This window comes from Mauremys mutica, chromosome 1 (assembly GCF_020497125.1).
Source record: "Mauremys mutica isolate MM-2020 ecotype Southern chromosome 1, ASM2049712v1, whole genome shotgun sequence".
NCBI classification, from domain to species: domain Eukaryota; kingdom Metazoa; phylum Chordata; order Testudines; family Geoemydidae; genus Mauremys; species Mauremys mutica.
Genome location: NC_059072.1, coordinates 172,937,876 through 172,961,626, shown reverse-complemented (window position 1 = coordinate 172,961,626; position 23,751 = coordinate 172,937,876). Strand labels below are relative to the sequence as shown.

At 39.0% G+C, this 23,751-nt stretch overlaps 1 protein-coding gene across 2 annotated transcripts in view; it reads right to left on the bottom strand.

The window, feature by feature from the left end:
* The window catches only part of EPHA3 (EPH receptor A3), a 306,893-nt gene that overhangs the window by 181,588 nt on the left and 101,554 nt on the right, over positions 1-23,751 (bottom strand). For both annotated transcript variants that reach the window (XM_045001919.1, XM_045001920.1), the window contains exon 3: positions 17,773-18,433. In XM_045001919.1, the coding sequence (XP_044857854.1) occupies positions 17,773-18,433 (661 nt within the window). The remainder of the gene's footprint in view (positions 1-17,772; positions 18,434-23,751) is intronic.

Below are 23,751 nucleotides of genomic sequence, written 5' to 3'. Positions count from 1 at the left end.
CAAAAACACAAATGACAGACTTCTTAGAATATTGTCAGCATGGCATATTGGGAGTTACTAATAATACTGCTTTGGATTTAAGGAGCACCTTTCGTTCAAAACTTTCAAAGTGCTTCATAAATAATTATGCTTCACAATCATTACCCACAAGTTTCTCAGACAGTCCAAAATAATCATGAAGGGGAAGAAACCTGTGTCATTCCCCCTTTTTTGTTAAGTATAAACTTTATCAGATTTCTGGAGGGTTTAATCTCTGTATCACAACAAATCTATAGGACTTCCAAATTGGATGCAGATACACTCTACAACGGTATATTTTTAAAATCTATACTGAGAAACCTTTTGGAGATATGGGCCATATTTTCAGCTTATATATAACAGCATGACCTCACTGCTGTCGACAAATTTACGCTAATTTACACTGCCTGAAGTGGAGTGTTATTAAAAGTTAATTGCTATCAGGACATTATGATGGCTAAACCTGACCCTAATTTAAATCAATCGTCAGTAAATGGCTAGCATACTTCCAAAAAGTTTGTTGGAAAATGCAAGCCACTACTTTCAGGGATCTTGATTATGTTGTTTTAGCCTAGGACATTGCAGCTGCTTCCTGGCTCCTAAATTCTGTTCTAGCTGGAAAAGGTCATTTTATCTGATGGACTGTTGCACTAGCCATCTTTTTTAACTTTGGCAGGGAAGGTGTCTTGTGATCTTTAAGAAAATGTTCTCCCATTCCATGTCCCCTCCTCTTTCTGCCAGAATTCACACAACCCTACATACCCTTCAAGGGGAGCAGTTTGTTAAGCAATGGCCTTTTCAATGTCTTGCATGGATGCAGCAGCCATGTTCCCTCCATCCATCAACATGTTCCCACATGTTGACCACTTGGATTCCAGTCACTAAGGTGCTAGAGATGCTCTGAACAATGTGCTCCTCTTCAGCCCCATCCTCCACCCTTGTCGGGACAGAAAATTATTATAACCACTAATACTTTTAAATATATGCAAAACAAATGGAATGTCAGTTTCAAATATCACAGTATTTAAAACCTCAAACTTTTTAAAACCAAACCCTCTGAGAGACCCGTGGCACATTTTAAATCCAGAAACAAAAATTTGTAACTTTTCCATGGCCATTTTGGGCTTATTTGGTAAAATGGGAGACCTAGAAAATGTGAAGCCCTTTGATTTACAAAAAAGCAAACAGCACCAAATCCCCTTATAACATGAAAAATATATGCCGAAAGGAGCAAATTTCGTGCACATAAAATAATAATGACATTCTTTGGATATCAGAGTCTGGAAGAGTTACTGAGTTAAGCAAAGGTTTGACAGGTTTCAGGGACTGAAAAAAAACCTGGACCATTAGTTTTAGACGTAAATCCTTATACTGTAGCTGAATTATGAAATAACCCTAAGGTTTTTGACTGTCAGGACATCTTCCCTTACTATAAAAATATTTTATTGCAAAATGCATATATTTTAAAATTGTTTCAGTGTCACACTAAATCTTGGCTTTCATCTAGGTTTTGCATGGGTGGGATTTGGGTTACTTTAGAAAGCAATAACCTGTGACTTTGAAAGATACTGTCATATGCCCAATGTGAGGCTATAATCAAGCAATGGTGTCTGCTCAGTCTTTACCAGACTCTGTTCCACAGAACTAAACTCATATCAAGTAAGACCGGCTATGTGTGTGTTCAGGAATGACCAGTGCACCCTGGATCACTTTGCTTTCGGAGGGTGACCTTTTCAACCCAGGGCTGAATTTCATAGTGAAAGCAAAACACTATGCCTCACTATGTATCTGCCTGCAGGAACATTGTTGATAAAAGGACAAGTTCAGAGAAACTTCAGCCCGCTGGCAATCCAGCTTTAGAAATAAATGGACAAACAGCCTCCCACTACTTCCCACACCAGAAACATTGGAAAAGAAAAAAACAGAGATAACTTGTTTATGAAAGATATCTGATTATATATAATGGAGGACCTATTTTTCTTCCATCTTTTCCCAAAAACTGTACCCAGGAACTTTTTCCTCCAGCAAGGAAAAAGTAAGTGAGCAACTACTTATATTCAATACATATATATATATAACATTGAATATATAATAATATTGAATATAAGTAGTATATATACTGTTTACTCAGTACCATCCTAGAGTATTTTGGTGATGATAGTGAAAAAATAAACAGATCATGGTTTCAACCTGATGGTTCTGTGGTCAGACCTGAGAGCCATCTCAGTGTGAGTTAAGAGTTTGACTGTTATGACTCCATAAAAGAAGAGGCAGCCCAACAGATGGATAACTGACAGGCTATAAAGTAATCCCTAATTATAAAAGAATTTGGGATGTTTAGCATGCCTCATTTTAAGGAAGCAACTTAAACAACAGACTGGCCCCAAGAGCTAGCTATTGCACAGAAGAACAATATATCCAGTTCCCAGGCAGCATTTAATCCAAATTTACACAACCCCCATTCTAAACACCCTTGTGACTGAACACCTGCTTTTAGCACAAGTTTTTTTTTTTAATTAGATAAGACAATAATATCTAGTTTTATTAGGGAGGCAGCAGGGTCTATTTGTTAGAGCGGGGGGAAGTGAGACAAGAGACAGGGCCCTGTTTCTGATATCACACTGTTGTAAGTCAGAAATAATTACTGAAATCAGTGTAATCACACCAGTGTAAAACTGGTGTAACTGGGATCAGAATCAGGCTCCTGGTTTCTATTACTAACCCTGTGACCGACTCACTGTGGGCTAGATTGCCACAGCCCTTACTCTGCTAGGTAGGGGGGTTGGGAGAAGCAAGTCCCACCCCTCCCGCACATACCCTTTGCACATTGGCTCATTTCTGCTTAGACTGTGACTGAGAAGGGGAGCAGGGGCTAGTCAGTTTATACTCCCCACTGAGAGCAAGTGAGCAGGGAAAGGGCAGAGAGTGGGAGGAATCCTGGGCCCCTGCCCCCTCCTCCAGCCATTGTTCAGGACAGCTGGCTGAGTGCATGGAGGGAGAAGACAGTTCCATGAAATGAAATGAACTCTCTAGTTCCTCCCAAGAGAGAACAGAGGATAAACTGCACCTTTAAGTCCCATTTCAGTCTCTGCTTTGCTCCTTGGAGCTCCCTTATCCACGGCAAATTGTAAACTTATAATCCAGCCCTATGTGCAAGTCTCAAAACCTCTCGTGTCTCAGTTTATTCATCTGTAGGCTGTGATGAAGAGTGCTCTCCTACCCTTGCGTTGGATGGAAGGTTCTATGTCAGTGCTAAGGTGTATTTATGGGACAAAGAATTCCTTAAACCATCAAAACTCTCAAATAAGCTCAATACAAGATTTGGCCCTTTGCTTCTATGTCATGAAAAAGTGCTTTATCCAACAATCTAACATAACTGAGCTATTGTGCTCTCAGCACTTCTGAAAATTAAGCCACTTATTTAGATGCCTAAATATTCAGAAGCCTAATTTCAGACAGCCATTTCCTAACATCTGCTCAGTGCTTTCATTGTCTCTGCCAGATCGATGGCATCCAAGAATAGGTGGAGTAAAGCCAAGTCCATCAAACCAAAAGGTGACTCCTTCTCTAGGAATGCTCCTAAAAGCAGTGACTATCATCCTTCCTCTAGCTTTTCCCTTGGGGGCCTCCTGCCTCTATTTGTTCCCACCTGGTTTGCAGGCACCAGTACAGACAAATGGATAAGGCACACCATTTGCAAGAGGTACACCTAGAATTCATAAGGAATCCCTGCCACAGAATTCTCCCCCTCTTCTCTTCCTCAACCCATCCAAAAGGAAGGCAATATGCAGGCAAATCCATCACCTCCAAATTGGGGAGCAGGAACTGTGTAAGGGGGTCATGCTCCATGCTATTGCTGGTTCTGAAGAAATCAGAGGAAGACAGGACAGTCCCAGTTTTAATGCCACTCAACAAGTCAATTCAGTCCCACAAGTTTAAAATGGACACCACTCAGTCTACCAGGGGGATTTCCTAACTTCAGTGGAATTGAAGGAGGCATTTCTCCAAATTCCCATTCTTCTCACAGACGATACTTAAAATTTGCATATGGCACTTGGCACATACAGTACGAAGCCCTTCTTTTTGGCAGTACCGCTGCCCCAGGTATTCACAAAGGGCCCAGTGGTAACAGTCCTGTCCCTAAATCAGAAAAGGGTACATCTTTCTCAATGATGTACTGTTAAAAGCCCCCTCCCTATAAAAGTCAGTCAGAAACCAACAGACAGTACACTGCCTTCAACAACATAGGTTTATAATAAAACTGGATAAAAGTCAGCTCATCCCAAAACAGACAACAGACCAGCAGTTTGGCAGGACACCTCACTCCACAAGGCATTCCTCTCCAAAGACAGGCAGGCAAGGATTTTGGAGCAAATGTACAAAATCCTTGACCATCTATACTCCTGCATGAAGGACTTAAGTCAACTAGGCATGTTCGTTTCATGCATATACCTACTTCCATGGACAAAGTTTCACCTCAGGTGTCTCCAGTACTACCTTCTGAGCTTCCCTTCTCACATCCATAATTTCAACCCTTGCACTGTAAGACTTTCCTACACAGTAAGAAGAAAGAAGAAGCAGAAGCAGAAGAAGAACAAAAAAACCTCAGATGGTGGCTACATCCAACAAGATTCACATGTGGTATCCAGTTGGCAGAACTGTAGAGAGACACCATAATGACAAATACCAGTTTGGAAGGAAGGGGAGCTCACACTATTTAACACATGGTATAATGTCAGCTCACACATGGAATCTCACTATACCATAAATTATTTGGAAATGCAAGTAACTCACCTAGGCATTCAAGCACTCCTCCTTACATTAAACCCAGACACATACCTGCATACACAGACAACACTACTAGCATGGCATATATAAACACACTATGGGACACCTGGTCAAGTTTATTACAAGCAAAAGGTACATCCTTCCTCAGGCGAACTGAGAGAGAAAAATCTGTCAGTCCAAGCGATGTACATCAACAGAAAACCGAATGCCATGGCAGATTGCCAACAGCAAAATAATGGACAAGGGGAGCTGTGGCTCTATCAGAGGGAGTTGGACCACATAGTCCAGACTTTTAGGAGAACAACATGGGATCTCTTTGTATAAAGTTCGAATGCCAAAATGAACAATTTCTATATCAGGAGGAAAGACTGTTGCGCCAGGAAAATCGACATCTTCTCCCAGTTATGACCAAAGGCTGTGCAAATGCATTCTCTCCTTTCCCCATAACATACACCATCCAACACATACAGAGACAACAGGCTATAGTGATTTTAACTGCTCTGCACTGGCCTAGATGTTCCGGTTTTCAGACCTCATGGAGATGTCTGCAGCCCCTCCCCTATCACTACCCTACAATCCCTAAACTCCCTACAATCCATTTTGGATCTAGTATCTCAGGCCATCTGGGCCATTGCAACCTGGCATCTCTGAAACTGACTGCCTGGTTATTGAGAGGTCAATTTAAATAAACAAGGATACTCCAGTGACATGATCTCAACCATAATTTTCCACTGATTCTAGGTATACAATAATATGGAGAAGATTTGATTACTGGTGCACCTGAAGAGAATACGCAGCAAGATCAGCTTTGGTCAAATTGCTTCTAGAATTCTTACAGACAGGTCTGTCTATGGACTACAGTACCACACATACAGAACTCAAGTGTCAGTTATATCCTGAATTCTGGCTGGGGTCATTCTCCCTTATCCCATCACCCTCAGATCCAAAAAAATTCCTCAAAGCTACCAGACTAATCAAACCTCTTCCTATTCAGTCTAGTTCCCTGAGATCATTCCCTAGTATTGAATGCACTCTCGGGCAGGCTTTTCAAACCCCTGTCTGAAGTGTTTCTCTATTTCCTGACAAATCACTTTTTTAGGGACCATAACATCCCCCTGACCACATTAAAGGTCTCAGAGTGTGGAGTCCTCTCTCATCTCCCTCAAAATTTTATTTTCCACAATGACAGGGTGATACTAGGAACAGACCCTTCATTCATCCCTAAGATAAATTCTTTCTTCCACCGGTCCCAGGAGATTTTGCTCTGCTCCATTTGCCCACATCCTGCCTCACCCTTTCAAAAAAAGAGCATGGCACACCATAGACGCCCAGAGAGCAATTACAATCTACATTAAGAGAACAAAACCCTTCAGAAAAAAACTTCACTAGGTTCACTCTAATATACCACATGGTTTGGGGACAGAAAAATTCCAGGTCTTCCACAGCAAGATCTATTAGCTGGAAATTTGTGACACACAAAAAGCCCAGGGGAAGACTCCTCCATTCAAGACTGAAGCGCATCTTATGATGGCAATGGCTGCTTCATAAGCCAACAGGTCCAATGCACCATGTGAACAAGTGTCCAGGGAATCTCTGCATACATTCACCAAATTCTACAAGACTGAAAGACTTAAGTTGAGTGAAGCAAACCATAGCTCTCTCTCAGTTCATGCGAGAGCAGGATACGGCTACAAAAATCCCATCCACTGTGTGGACCCATCCCCTACAATGAGAATGAGAGAATCTGTCTTACTCACCTAAAGTTCTCATTCTGGTAGGAGGATCGGTCCATAAATTCATCCAACTGTGTATTTTCCATCTTCTTCTTACAAGAGGTTAATTTTCAAGAGTGTTGCAATGTTTCTCTCCCCCCTCCCCTTTTAGGGAGAGCTGATGGAAAACAAGATTCTTACATTTAATCAGTGGCCTTTGGGTTCACCTCAATTGATATTCATGTTTTTTTCCCTTAGGATAGACAGTTCTTCTTAGTAGTAGCTAAGCAGACATGTGTGAACAACTTAGAGTTAGGTAATGTTATCTGTTATTGTTAATATGTGTTGAAAGAGTATTTTATTCAGATATGACAGTTATTAGCTTTGAGACTCTCTAGCAGGGCTCCTCCGGGGGAGAAGTTATCTGGAGAGTCATCCCAGCCAATCAGAAACATCTGCCTCTGCCTCAAAGTAGGGGAGACTGAAGAACTGATCACTACTAAATTTGTGGACTCATTCCTCTACCAGAATGAAATTTTTTCAGGTGAATGAGACAAAATTTCTCGATGTCTATTTTCCTTTTCCATTTTACTCCATCAGCCTCAAGCAGGAAGACTCGGCAGCCTGTTTCTTCCTCCTTCTTACCCTTGGAAAATGAGGGAAAGGATCTGCTATTGATAATTAAATGTTAAGGACAAGTGTAATTATCTTACTCTATTTCTCCACCCTCCTGTCCCTGCAACCCCAACATCTACATTCACCCCCTTACATGTAAATGTTCATGCAAGGTTTTGGACTGACAACCTCACAACCAAATTTCACCTGAAGTCAACAGTATTTTATGTAAGGGCAGGATTTTGGTCACAGATCTGAGGTCTTCATTTGATTCACGGAGCAGACAGGGCATCTGCTGTGGCAGTTTAAGATTTCCCAAAACTTCCTCCTGCTAATATGTCTCCCATCCGACTTCACAGTCTTATTCTTTTCAGTATGAAAACTAGATTTAGAGATGGAATGGCTATTCCTCTCTCATTTTCTTCACGAATACACCTAGAGTTCTCCTCAAGTGGCAGTCTCAGAGCCCTGAAGTTGCTTTTATTTTTCATATAACTCTTCCAGAAACCGAACCTGGAAATTCCTAAAACAGATTTGAAGAACTGCTGGTTAAAATAATTGCTTGTACCTGTCATCTCATTATTATGATCATGTTACAGAAAAAGGGCTCCAACGGCAGGATTTTATATCCTGTACACCTTCAGAGAATTCCAGTGGTTTCACAACCCAAAAGAGAACTTTTTAACAGCTGGAGATACCTCTATTTAATTGGCACTACCTCACATTCCAACATTTGCTTGCATTTCATTGTACAGTAATCATTAATACATTATTCAGTTCAATATTAAAGCATATAAGTAATCTTTAGTTTATAACCAAATGTACTTTATTTTTTTAAAAATACATCTCTACACACACTGATAAAAAAATGTTTTCCCTTTCAGGGAATAAGCTTTGTTATAAAAGAATATGGAGAAAATAACTCCAAGGCTTCAATTAAAATTAAAAAAAAAAAAGCTTCTAAATTTGTATGGGTAATTTTACATGTACTAACAGATGCACACGCAAATTGCAAAGAATGCCTGCACAGACAGGATGTACATGTCCAAATCAGGTCAAATCCTGTAAACGCTATGTTTGCAAATGATTGTGTGCAGAGAATTGTGCAAGTACATTGTACATAATTTCTACTGTATTGCACTTGATCGATCATTTTAATTTGATGACTGCTGTTAATTCACATATCTGCAAACAGATGACCATTTCATAGTATCTTAATTGCTTTATCAGCGGTTATTTTCTGTGAATACATTAATCAAGTGATGCAGAGGTGTTCTCATTTTTCTTAAAGTATGAGATGTAAAACTGTTGTCTTGCACACTGGTACCATATATCCTCATTATACATTATTAGAAAAAATATATAGTTTCAGAGAACAAAGAAAAATATGGCATTTCTCATTGAGACTGAGAGCTGGACTCTTGTGGTTTATCTTTTCTATCATTCTCTTCCCAACAGAGACTTGTGAGAAGCCGAGGGGAGTAGGGGGAGAACCGGGCGGGGGGGAGGGGAGAGTGAGCGAGCGAGAGCATGCCCAAACCTGCAAGTTGTTCCATATGGGCTGACTCCTGTAGCTCATGCAGAGTTCATTAATGGATGAGCTATACTCATGTTTAACTTTACTTTATTCACATGCTTAACTTTAATAGAATTTAAGCACGTGCCTGAAATTAATGGGTTTTAAGTGGATACTTAAATGCTTTGCTGGACAGAGATGGACTGATGAATTTAGGCCATAATGTAATCCCTCCCCAATGCTGTAAGTCTAGTTGCCAGCTCTGAAGCATTAGTTTGTGAAACAGTAATATGTTTGTACTAACAGCAGGCTGGACAAGGATATAATGTATTTGATTTTTTTTGTTAGCTTATAATGTTACCTACCGATCCACTATGTGCCATCGTACATCATTGTCAAAATTTCAACAAAGAAAAAAAATCATTCCAGCAAGAGTAAAACATGATACATTCAATAAGCAGTACACTTGACCAGAAACACAAAGGTTGGAAATATCAATGGCAAGGAAAACTGAGTTATTTCAACCGTATTGTTAAGCAGAATTGTCCCATCTCATTTATGCTGTTATTCAGGGTTGGCATGTTGTCAGCCTTTACCATGTTTTTTTCTTCCCTTGTTGAAAATGAATCTTCCTTTCAAAGAGCAGCTGTTCTAAATTATCACATCAAATTTTAACCTTACAGTAGACAACAGTTGAACCCACAGATACATGACAGTGACACATTTTGCCCCCATGACCCTGGAAGTATTTGTACTTGTTTGTGTCTAAGCATCATTTGTGTTTAAACACAAGACTTGTTTGTGTTTTGTTTTTTTCCCCCTTGCCACACCAGGTATACTGATTTACATGGCATATAATGTTGATAAGCACTTAGTGCAGAAACTACAAACAAATCCTAGACAACGAATTCCTAATCGCTCTGACTCCTCTAACAAGTGTGTTAAGACTAAATCATTATGGAACAAGATTATGCCATTAAGGACCAAATACTGCTCAATGCAATTTCAAAGCCAAGGAGAGTGAATCATTGTGGATAAAATTTTGATTATCCAATTTGTAATGCAGAGTAACAATCAATTCTACAATTTTTCTTGCAGTCATAAACGTTCAATAACGTTTGATATCAATTACTGGTTATTTAGATGTCTGCCAACAGCCTGTTTTGACAACATCCTGTACTTCAAGCTGAGGAGCAGCAGTCATATATATGATTCTCAACTACTCATACTCATCTTTCAAGATGCTTCTTACTTTAAGAGCATTTTCATCAAATGTTACCAAAACTTACACTTCTCATTACAATTGCTCTCTATTAAAGTCTAGCGCCAGCTGTCAGTTGTAATGCAAACCCCATTAGCCTTTATAAGTTCCTTTCTGGAACTAATAAGGGATTGTCAAATAACTCTAAACACAGGCACAAGTGGCGAAGAAACTGCTGGGCGGGAAGCGGGAGAGGGGGAGTGCAAAGTGTTCAATGAATTCATACTGACAATACAATCTTTGTGTAACTGTTAACTAAATCTTATGCCTGAGTACCCCAAAGCTAGTGCAAGGTAGCAAGCAAGGGGGGAAAAATCCCTCAAAAACAAAAAAATAACACTTAAAAAAATATCTTGTGAGAGCCAACAAAGAAGCAAAACCATTAAAATGAAAAAGGTTGAGGAAATGCCAGCAAGGTCCCTTAAGAGCCCTTATCACACATAGCTGATTCATTTTCAAGCAGGGGCAGGGATGTTCTAATGTCTGTGCCTTCTATTGCTTAAAACGTAACATTACTGGAGATGCATGTTGCAGAGTGAACAGTGGGTAGTTCGCAGACATCGCAAATCGTCTTCTGTGACAAACATAAATTTGAGTTATATAAATGTATAGTGCAATTTTCCTATTTTAAGTTGCCCTAGGTTCACTTCTTAAAATATTGCCTTTTCTGTGCATACACAATTATGTATGCTTGAAGTGCACTCTGAAAATCCAGCCCTGAGTATCAGAATTATAAAATATATAGACACTCCCCTTTTACACATAATTTTGGAGGGAAATATTAGAATTTAAAAATGTTTTAAGATAAGGTTATCATTTAGTCTGTTAATATAAAAAATGATTACTTGAGTAGAAGTAAATAAACACAAAATATTTAGACTTTTTTATCACAGCTGGCAGCAAATTTGTTCTGCATTATTGAAAGGCATCTTCTCAAGTAAATATACATGACTGGAACTATTCCATACTATTGACCAAACAAGTTTTATAATACTGAATCAGTGAATTTTTTTTTTCAATTTTAGTTTTGCCCATCTACAGAACTGGTCAGATAATGTGACTAATATGTTCGCAATTACGTATTAAATTCATTTTGCAATATTTGTAAGTAATATTTGTACCTGATTTTTTAATTATTCATCTAGCTCTGCTTGTGACATTCAAATCAGAGAGGATACTGGTTACCATCAACTTTCAGGGAGAAGAGTTAGGCCAGTGCTGAGCACTTGTGAAAATCCTACCTAGAGTTCTGTTCATGAACTTTTAAGATCTGAATTGGATGAGAACGGTGCATATTTCATAGCCATAAGTAAGGCATGTGTTGTAATTTATAGTTATCTCTACGTAATGTAATTTTAGATAGATAGCAAGCCTCCTTTAAAAATTTTGTTTTGTGTTAAAAACAAACAACTTTTTCAAACTTAAAATGAAGGCCACTTCAAATTCTGGTTTCCTAATAAATGTTTATATTGTAGGACCAGAGCTTGATTTTGTGGCTTTTGATGTTACTGTTGCCACTATGTGATTATGCAGTCCTAGCGTAACAACCTCTTAGTTTTTAATAAGTACAATAAGTGATATTGTAGATAGGTGCATAACTGTAATAAGTAGTCTAACTTAGTGCTCCAATTGCATATGCAATCTGTCAGATATTCAGCCATTTCATGGAGAAACTACTGCCCTCGGTGGCTTATAGATCAATAAACCTTGCTCATAAACATACACTACATGTCCCCTCTCCTGTGTGCTCCCACGTGCACCATGTTAAATAACTCATAATTGCTTCTTTCCTTCTCTTCATTCAAAAATTTTTTGTTGAAAGCAGGACTACAATTATTGGTAGATGAAAACTTATAATTAAGTATGCTGAGACCAAAATTGTTATTTATATTTAAACATCTCTCTCTTCAATTCCTTTTTAATTCCTCACAGTATATTAATATCATTTTTCATAACTATACCTCAGAACTACAGTATTCATTTCTCTGAGAGAGTTCAACAAAAATGAGATTGTTCAGATTTATATAGGGAGATTTGGCATTCTTTTCATATTTCCATGAATTGAGAGATATAAATCTAGTTTGGCACACTGTACTATAGAGCTTAAGTGTTTGAATAATTTAGTGTTAGTAGAGAAATTGAGAAAGCATTTCTGTGATAACCATATATGTTACACATAATTTACCTCCCCCCCCCCAACTTCCCAGTAACATTTTTCTCCTTTTACTTAAATGGACTGTTCAGTTGAGTAAGAACTATCTGCATGAGAAAGGTTTACTGGATTCAGTGCTTAAAAGGTTTTTTTTTGTTTTTTTGGTATTTTGTTATATAAAATTTGTCTGTCAGTTATGGTTGAAGTTTTAAACTTTATCACACAGGAAATTTACAAGACAAAAATAAAAAACATTTCATAAATGCCTTTATAAAACCTCTCAATAATTTGAATTTTGATAATGCAGAGCAAAACATTGCAGTAATTCAGGTTTACTCAAAAGTGGAAATCCACCAACTAAATTTTAAACTGCAGTTTGTAATGCTAGCATGTAGAAGAACATGCACTTGTGTGCTTAGAGAGCCACACTCCTCAAGCCTGTCAATTTATTTTTGTTCTACCATTTGGAAACACAATGGATGTTGTGCTCTGAAGTGTTACCTGTTGAAAAACTACTTAAGTGCATGTAAGTTCATTTTTACTCCCAAATGGGGACACAATTTCCCATTGTATCTTTGCAAATTTCCCTTGGGAGACTTCCAGATTATTACATAGGAAGTTGTCAGGCTAATTTTTCTAATATTTTACCTAAATTTCCTTTTAAAATTTTTTTCCCATCTCATTCTTCCTAGTTATAAACCCTTGCACCATGCAATTTACTTCCTCACCCTCCTTCATTTCTGGAAGGGTATAAACTTAGCATGGACCCTCCCCCTGAGTATTAATTAGCCATTCTCATTATCCTCATTCATTTTTGTTCTTCTACGGAGGGCATCAATTTTTTTTTTTATTAAATTAATGGAGATATCCTATTTCCTAGAACTGGAAGGAACCTTGAAAAGTCATTGAGTCCAGCCCCCTGCCTTCACTAGCAGGACCAAGTACTGATTTTGTCCCACATCCCTAAGTGGCCCTCTCAAGGACTGAACTCACCAATGCTGGGTTTAGTAGGCCAATGCTCAAACCACTGAGCTATTCCTCCCCCCATCCAGTTTATCTAAATCTTTCTGGTTATGAGGTACCCAAAACTGACCACACTATACCAGATGAAGATTCTCCAGAGTCATATAAATGTCCACTGTATTACTAGAGAAGGACTATTTCTGTATTCTCTATCATTCTGTAGAAAAGACACCATCTTGACTCTTACCAATGGAAAGGAACTGATTGATAATATGATATTTGGAACCAGTGACCAAAGGCTTAGGTTCACAGAGTGAAGCAGCAGTGCAAGGTATTTAATTGCAGGAGACCAAAATTAGAGAAACAGAATACTTTAGTGAGTAATTGTTGATAAGTGGACATATTAAAGTCCAGCCACGTAAAAGGCAGATGGGGAATCCTAAAAGATATGATCATTAAGACACAACTAACAATTCCTCCGTGTCACCAAGAAAAAAAAACAACAGAAAATGTATTTGAATAATTGGGAAGTGAGTCAAAGTTTGTAAAAACAGGCATTCCCCTATCTAGGTACTTATATGGCAACTGTTACCATAGGATAGGGGTGCCTTCATAAAAATTAGGTAAACCATTAGTTAAAGATATACATCTGGTTAATATGCATTATAGAGAATTACCAAATTAATTTACTGTACCACTGACATCTACTTTTGAAGAGTCCTGGACAACTGAAGGTAAAATTTTTAAAAAGAATTAAATAAGTACAGCTTGATTAGGGGTGACTAAGTGTAAGGAAATGAGAACAGTCTACAAATATTTAAAAGGTGCAAACACCAAAAAAAGGAATGGAGTTATAAAGCATACTGGAAAGGGGCATGACTAGGTGAATGGAGAATGATGCTAAGAAAGAGAGATATTAAGATGACTAGCAGGAAGAGTTTTCTAACAGTGAGTTATATTAGTGTGTGAAATAATATCACAAGGGGAAGTGGTGGAAGTCACCCTCACTTGGGACATTTAAAACTAGCCCACACAACATATAAGCAAAATTACAATAGAGAACAGTCCTTTATTGGTAGGCGATGGACTAGGAGACATAATATCTAATTTCTAAGATATCCATAATGGTCTCTTGGGAAACTTGTGCACAAGTTTCCCATAGTTCTTCATTCTAAAGAATTAAAAATAAAGCGTCACTGCTTTGGAAGAACGGAGCTAAGTCATGTAATTCTTCCACACATCCATCTTCCACGTCTAGGGACTGACACCGGAAGTTCAAATCAGGTTTACAGCTGAATTGGAACAAGTCAGGTGAAAATCCAGTTCTAAGCAAACATCAGAAAACTACCATAGAGTCCAACATAAAATTGGTAGTCTTTATTCAACCGAAGCCTAATTCTGTCATTGGGAAAGAGTGCTAGAAGTCGAGTCCCCCAACACACTGGCAAAGTTATGTGAAGAAAACAAACCCAAACACACATTGCTGCCCAAATTTATAACAAGCATCTCACTCAGTAAGATGCTTCAGCAATGTTTATAGCATTCCAAGGCCCTAATCTTGCAAAGACTTACACATGGGTGTACTTTATATACCAAGTAGTTTCACTGACTTTAACCGGGACTAACCACAGTGCCTCAATTCAAATGCGGGTGTAGGTCCTTCGCAGGATAAGAGCCTAAATCTTAACAGTTACCCTGAAATGGATTAAATAAGCCAAATTCCTCAACAGGACTAACTACATTTTCTAAAAGTGACTTTCCCTCACACATATATTATATAAGGTGGCTACATGAAAGAACAAAGAAAATATGAATAAGAACAACATTTTGCTTCCTTGTAGCAAAATAAAGCCCTAATTATGCAATTGATACCATGTAGGCAGACAGTCATATCCACATGAAGCCCCCTAATCAATAGAAGTTTTCACTGGAGTAGCAGTCTGCTCACACGCTATCAAATGCAAGATCGGGGCCAAAAACTAACAGCCAATTTGCCTGATCTTGACTTAACAACATGGAAACAAACATGAAGCAATTCTTTCAAATCACATTTGTAACAGCTAAGCCCAGAGCCTATCCCCCCAAAACTTACTCATTCCCTTGGCATGCAGTCGAAGCAAGGCTGTCTTAAAATGTATGTGAAAAATGGTGGGTGCTGATTATTTGAGGGCAAGATTGGGCCATAACACTTTTGCCAATATGAAGAGAAGTTGTGCATGATGATTTCAAAACCAACTTTATGGACTCATCAGACCTCATTAGAGTGCTTAATTTCATTACCTGTGACATTCTTCTAGTGCAAGATGACTGCATATTTGAAAATCTGTTATGAAATCCTTATAAGGACCAGCATTAGAGCAGAGATAGAATACAATAAAAATTGCTGGTGTAAAAGCAAATCAGAACTTCAGAAAGTGCTTGCACACAGGCTCAACTGGCAAAATCCCTTACATAATTAAATGTTTTTAAAGCACTCTGAAGATAAGCAGTGCTATATTATTGCTTTTCCCTCTTCAGATTATTTTAAATTAATTTCAAGTAGAGGAACTATATTATTTCCAATTCCTCATTCATTCAAGTCTATGTATGTAACCCCATTTTGTGTCTATTCCAAACACCACAATCCTGAATCTCTGACGGCAAAAAAAGGGCAGAAGCAGCCACACTGAACCATAGTGGTCAGTTAAAAAGTATGTGAAAAATTGAACTCCATTCCAAGCTTTCCAATTCCTGCTGTGGTACTGACGTCAACAGCGGTGAGGGGTTGGATTACCAACTGCTTTGAGAGTGCCTCTTAAATCACACCAGGGTGAAAATATTTGACAAATATGAGTCTCGATAAAAGTTGTCAGGGCAGCAGGACATTACATGTAAAGCCAGAGTAAACCAGAATGTCCTGTCACTTTTGCTAATGGTCTGATCATACAAAGCCCATTTGATGAACATATGCAGCTGAAGCCAAGAGAACAGGACTGAAGGACTAGATCTCAAGAAATTTAGTGTCGCCTTTTATCTTTTAAATTCATGGTCAAAATCTTCCCTAAAAAACACAGACGCATAACCCTTGCTGACTTCAGTAGGAACAGCACATGCTATGTCTGAGAACAGAATCTGACCGCAAGGGGAAAACATAGCTTTTTTACTGAATACTTCATCATTGGTTCAGTTTTCTTTTCGTGATACTCTCTGCAGTGACTGTCTTTTCATGCTCCTGTGCAACTGTAATTCTAAACCAAGGGCTTTCCATCATTTACAGGGACAAGGGCTCTAATGGTATAGCAAGAGTATGTATGGTGGTTAGAGTAATACCAATGTTTTCCCCAAACTTTTCAGGAATTTAAAATGTGGCTATAGGAGCCTCAAATATCATGGGTGCCTGAACAATGAAATTCCAGCTGCTACTGATTTTAGTGTCGAATAGAAAAATCTAATTTGTGTTTTTTAATTTGTCTATAGCTAATTAAAGGGAAAAGATACATAAACTCCAGCTCCTTGAGCCACCCTTTCAAAGGAAACAAGTTAACATCCAATCCAAAAACAACACACATTGTACACTTGATCCCTTTGGTCTCCCATCCTCCTCTCTCACATTCTGTGGGAAAGCTATTTTCGTTAGAACAGGACTCCAAATTGCATAGCTTTGGTTGCGGAATGAGAGATGGGTGCTCCCATCTCCCACGATTTCTCCTACACACATGAAGACTGTTGGATGGCCTACGTAAAAGGAGTCTACCAGTCTCAAAGAAGATCAAGGTAATGGTCTAAACTACAACTTATTGCTCTAGATGTTTGCTGAGATAATTGTAATACCCCTTTTTATACAAGCACATTTCAAGAAGAATCATCATAAAAACACTTTTGTTGGCACTACGAGGCTAAGGATTTACAGAAAAAGTTTTTCATAATGAAAACAAATTACAAAAAGCATTTCCCACAAAATGGAAATTCTGAGTTTTGACCATCTCTAGTCAGTAGTGACCAGTCACGTTAGTGACCAAGGCACCAAGAGACTAAAAGAAAGAGCCAAGTATCTTTGAGTAAAAGGCAAAACATAAAATCATCATTTCATTGAGACAGCTGAGCAAATGTTGAAAGCAATTTGCAAATGAATCTAGATTCAAATGCTTCAATAACTTGGCTATGACCAATCAAGCCCCAGTGTGTTCCATTTCTAGGAGTTTTCACTTAACCAAGTTTCACCGACTTACATGTTTGCAAAAAATGACTGAGTCAAAAGTTTGACGATTCATGGAAATGTAACTTAGAATCTGCAAACATTAGTATTCACTTTGCAAGCATTTGGAGACACAACCAATTTGGAACCAGAATCAAAACCATCTATTTTATCTGACCGGTCACAACTAACCAACACAACTCAAGTATCAAATACTAAACACAGAGGACTGCAAGCAATCAAGCCAGAATTAAAAAGTTTCAAATACTTTGACACAACATATACATTTGAGGAAATTGTAATGGGCTGTTAGAAAGTCTGTGAGAGGGAAGCAAGTCTAGATTGGCTGAATTCAGTGTTAGCTGTGAATTATTTACTCAACCCTAATATATACATATGGTTAAATAACATTATTTACATAAATTAAACAAGAACTATTTTAATGAGCAAATTTGTGATCTAATAAATCTCTCATTAGCTTCTGAAAAATTAACATAAGCCAATATATGGAACATAGACAGATGGTGAAACCCCTGTTAATAACTGAACGGTGAACATGAAGTGTGTTTTTACCTTGGCATTCATAGCCTCTTTCTTCATAGCCGGCATTACACAAACACTTTCCTATGGGCACTAGCCATTCGCCTTCTGTACTGCAATACATCTTGGGTAGGTCTTCCTCCTTGGAGTGATTGACACAAGAACCTTGCACTTCCACCAATGACTGTGAGTCCATAGGAACTGTATCTGGAAACATGGCCAGGTTTTTTACAGTGAAAGGGCACTTCTTGAAGTACACTCTCACTGATACTAAGGCAACACATGCACCCACATCTTGAAAAGCCAGGTAAAAACCTTTCCTGGTGACAGGTCCCACCTCACGAACTTCTGTATTGAGCTTGAGAATTCGATCCCCAAGATCCATCTGAGTGAAGCTCTCATCAGCTGCAATGGTGTCAATCTTTGTAAACTGATGTTCTCTGAACTTGACCGAATGGTCATCATCAGACTCCATATAATAGAGATTGAAGGTCTCTTTGCAAGTGCCCAGAACCAGAGGAATGCTATTACAGTCCCTCAAGGTAAACTTGAGCTCCACATAGATTTTCTGAGCTGAGTTGCGTGGAATCCAGTTTGTTCTCAGCCAGTTGTTCTGACTGTGATCCATAACATTGCATACCTGGTAAGTTCTGATTGGTGTATAATGTTCATCAACTCCACTAATCTCTTCCCACTGAAAAAAAGGAAAGAAAAATATATTAAGTATATTGATTATGTCAACAGCAATAGTAATTGCATTTAGAGCTTCACATTATGATTAAATAATATAATGAAGGGCCTGACTCACTTTAGAAAATGTCCCTGCTTTACCTAGAAATTTGATGGGAAAACCTTGTCAAACGTACACTTCCTGTTCCCTTGAATATATTAAGCATATATAGCAGTTACCATTAAGCAGTCAACATTTATCAATTTACCACAAAGTTTACAAGAAAATTGATAGTTATTTCCCTATACTTAGAAGTGGTAACTGTTAAATGTTGACTTTTTAAATGAGAGAGACAAGGAGGGTGAGGTAAAAAAATTATTGGACCAACTTCTGTTGGTGAAAGAGAGATGCTTTCAAGCTACACAGAGCTCTTCTTCAGGTCTGGGAAAGGTAATGGGAGTGTCACAGCTAAATACAAGGTGGAAAAGATTGTTAAGAAGTTAGTACACATTACAAGAGTGAAGTCTTCACCATTCAAGGTGAAGTCGACAATTAACACCTCTGCAGTCATAGGATAAAGGAGGGTTAGTGGGCTACAGATTGCTGTAAGGAGACATAAAAACAGCATCTTGATTGAGTCCATGATTTTTAGTGTCTAGCAAAGTGATGAATTTAAGTTCCCCATCTCATCTTTTGAAGTTGTTGTGGAGGTTTCCTTTGAGGAGAAGAACTGAGAGGTCAGATATGGAGTGATTGTTTTACGAGAAGTGTTTGCCCACTGGTGTTTTTGTCTTTTACAATTTTTCTGTATGAGTTCATTCGAGAGTATAGTGATTGTCTGCCTTCATCCACACAGTTGTTATTGGGGCATTTGATACACCGGATGAGGTACATCACATGTTATATGGTAACCAGTGATGTCTTTTTAAGACATTAAGACAAAAGCTCATGCCCAAATAAATCTGTTAGCCTTTAAGGTGCCACCAGACTCCTTATTGTTTTTGTGAATACGGACTAACACGGCTACCCCCTGATACTTTTTAAGGCTCATCACTGTGTATATCCTCATACTTAGATACTCTAAACAGTTGAAAAAGTCTGTTACAAGGTTTAAACAGATATCTCAAGAGAAATTCATGGTCTGTCATTGGCCACTCTTGGAATTCAATTAGTTCATAATGAAATTTTAGGACTTTAACAATTTCTTTAGATGCCTCTCACTAGAAAGCAACCTACTTCAGAGATTGCAGTTTAGTTCACCTGGTACCATGATCCAGTCCACTTTAGCTTTGCTACCAGTTACTAAAAAAATACCATTAGCTTACCTTTTATAGCATCCTGATTACTCAGGTCCTCCCAGTGCTAGACAGGATTTTACACCACACTCATCACAATGGTATCTTATAAATATGGTCCCATCTTACAAATATTTTTGGATATTTTGTCTGACAAATTTATGTATTTTTCCCATTTGCAAAAAAATTCATGAACCAGTCCCAATTTCTGCCCCCATATTGTTAAACACAAATATTTGCAGGTTACTTTACAGAGAAAAAAAATCACCCGGGGGGTGGTCACTTCAAGTAGTCTCCATTAGGCCAGGTCTTCACTACAAACATACATCAGTATAAGTAGTACATCTCTCAAGGATGTGAATAATCCACCAGCAATTATTCACAGTTGCACAGCAACACAGTTATATTAACCTAACCTCTGGTGTAACCATCACTATGTCAATGGGAAGGTTTATCCCATCAACATAGTTATCGCTCCTCTTGGAGATAGATTAACTGCACCGGTGGGAGTAGCTCTCTCATCAGTTGAGTAGTATCTTCACTGAAGCACTACAGTGGTGCAGCTGCACAGGGCAGCCCTCCCACTGCAGCATTTTAAGTGTAGACCTGCCCAAAGTCACTCAGCATGTGTGACGGACTCTTAAGTCACACCGTAAGTTTTCTGCTCCCTGAATGGATGACTATAACAATGTTTTGAACAAAAGCAAATGGTGAACAGCTCTTATTGGTATATTAATACTGTTGTTTGCAAATGACTATGAACATGCAACTATAGTATCCATTCCACCAAAACGTTATGCAAACAAGAATTTGAACATGCAAATGTTCACAGGTATTGAATAATAAGGAGCATAAACAGGACTGAACTTTGCAGATATTTGTTTGAATTCTTCAGCATTGCTAACCATATTTTTGTTTCAATACGGAACAAGCTCTAGTACGTCAACACCAACATCAGGCTGCTGCCATGCAGCATGCACTTTACGCATTATTACAGTCACCGTGTACAGGTTCTTGATTGCTAGCAATTTCAGAATATCCATCAACCCAAGAATGGAGCCTGACTTATGTGAAAGACTCAGATGACTAACATTTTAAATTAAAACAAAACAGAAAATAAGACAGATAAAATACACCCAACCCTGAGACTTATAAAATACCTGTTACAACACCCATACCAATTCTTATAGCTTTAAACGGGACTACGTGTACACACAGGAATACAACTGTTGTCATACTGAAGTCTGGCTGTTTTTAGCTGTTACAGAAATTCTCACACCTCATTGTCACTCTTAGAGATACACACAACACATTCAAAAATGCAGACCCTATGTCACACCAGCAACCTGATGTAATATAGCTAGGGAGTTCTCAGCCCTAAAACAGAGCTCCTGCATGGTACAAATTTTGGAATGTGTGAAGTAGATGGAAGTAAATATTTTCAGAGGGACCACAACTATTCTTCAGGACAGATCAGAAATTTTTCCAAAGAAGTGCCTTCCTCAGTGCACCCACATCAATTCTGCATTTAAGTTTTGATTCTGATCAGCATTCATCTGATACAGCATCTGCCATCCAATGATCTCAAAGTAGTCCATGGTAAACATTAACTCACTAAGCTTCACAAATAGGGTTGCCAGTCATATGGTTTTTGAGTGAGGGTGGAGAGAGCAAGTGATGGAGGGAGGAGGATGTAGTGAGGGGGCGGGGCCTTGGAGAAGGAGTAGAGGAGGTGGGGCTTCGGAGAAGGGGCGGGGCGGGTGTTCAGTTTTGTGCGATTAAAAAGTTGGCGACCCTACTTACAAAACCCCTGTGAGACAGGGAAGTATTATCAACACTTTGCAGATGGTTAAACAGTCCCAGAAGGGTCTATTGACCTCTCAGAAGTCACATCACAAGTCAGTGACCTAGTGAAGAATAAAACGCTGGAATTGTTAATCTCAGCTTCCAGTTCCATTGAGCAGTATTCCAGGCCTTCTAAGGGCCTGTCTACATGAAAACGTGGCATGGGCTTAATTTAAGATATAAGACACTATTAAACCAAAATAAAAGTGTCCACATCGGGATTTGCACTGGATTAACTACATCGGTTTAAAAGCAGATTTAAATTAAACCAATGCAACTTCTGTATATGGACAAAGACTCAAAGGAAAATACTAGTTATATGTTAATCATCAACTCTTGCACTTTAACTATGAAATGTAGGATTTCCAGAACAAATAAGGTCAATTATTGAAGTCTCTCAAGATTAAATTAGATAGGATTATAAATAACAGTTACTAACCTCTATAGTAACTGGAGTTCTTCGAGATGTGTGGTCCCTATCTGTATTCTTCTCTGGCATTGTCACGCACTCCAAATGCCTGAGACAGGGTAATTTTTGCTAGCAGCATCCATTGGTCCACTACTGCACTCTTCCTTCCTCTACTTGTTCTCTGGACCAAGGGCATAAGGAGCAGTGAAGAGCAACCATCTCTCCAGTTCTTTCTCTACCACAAATCATGAGTGAAGGATTGAGACACAGGAGGAGGAGTGCTCAGATAGTGGAATACAGGTAGGGAGAACACATCTCAAAGAACTCTAGTTACTGTACAAGATAAGTAACTTCTTTTTCTTCTTCAGGTGATGGTGCCTATGCATATTCCATTATGGGTGACTGACAAGCAGTACCCACTGAGTAGGAGGGTGTGATGCCCTAGGTTGATCGCAGCTCTCATGGGTCCAGTGGAAAAAAAATTCTGGACAGCAGGCTGGGAAGGAGGAGTGTTGTGTTTGTTTCTCTGCATCTCTGCCACTTTTGTGGCAGTTCATACCCCCTTTAGTGATAGACGGCTTGTGTTACTTGTGAGGCTGCCTGTGACACTTCTTCTGTGTCATCATATATATCCCCAAAGAGCAGAGGGTCACCCTTGAGTCTTTAATTTAGTCTTTTCACTAAATAAGCTATTTCCATCAAATCCTCCACAGGGGATTGAACTTCCCTGGAGAATCCTGAGGAATGAAGTCAGGATTTGCCCACCATAACAATGCAATCACCATTGATCTTGAGGCTGTCATACCCTATAGGGATGTTCTAGCCACCAATCTACCCTCCTTGATAAAGGCTTGAAATTGTTCTTTATCTTTGCCTCTGAATTCTGAAATCTTACAGTAGTTCACAAAATCATACTTTTACAGCAAGGCCTTGTGAGGAGGTTGAAATGTTTGGATTCTTCATCTGAGAGGGTGGACCTTGGGAGCTGTTGTCCACCTCTTTCACTGGCAGCTTGAACCACCAAAAAAAAATGTGGAGCAGGATGAGTGAACAAAAATTCTGCTCCCTTGGCTTTACCAATTCAGAATATTACATGGACAGCTCCTATGGTGCTCATTAAGACCAATGAGAAGGATCCAGCATTGGTTAAAGTGGTCCCAAAGAGATAGGTTACCAAGAGGCCCAAGGGGGGTACCCCATCTTCTAAGGTCAAGGTAGGTCCCAAGAGATTATAGATCCCCTCCCTGGACTCACATCTCTCAGTGGATGTGATATTGGTCCCTCCCAATGCCAGATTCACCCAAAGATGAAAATGTAGGTTCAATCTGTAATGATGGTGACATCAGGACCATTGATGCAGAAATGCCAGAACTGTCAGAAGTGGGACTGACTTCTGTCACAGCGTTCATGGATCAATGGTGTCAGCATCTCCCTTGTAGTAAGGACCAGATCTGATAGGAGGGGAGATTCTGGATCCTGACGGATGACATCATACTGAGTAGCGTATCTACCCCCACTCAGAGAGAGAGAGAGAGAGAGAGAGAACGAGCATGAGCACACCAACCCTTGGAAGCTGATGTCTGCTTATGCAAGCATGATGCTGCATGTGGTTCTTGGTGCTTGTACTTTGTCACTACCAATGGTTGTCCTGGCCTTGGCTCATGTCTCTCTGTGCTCAGTTCCAAAGGTCCCGCTCCTGTCGACGGTGCCACTATAGAGGCACTCAATCTTTGGAGCCTGCAGGTCAGTATAGTGACCCTTATGGATTCTTGATCCTTGCAGAACTGGGCACA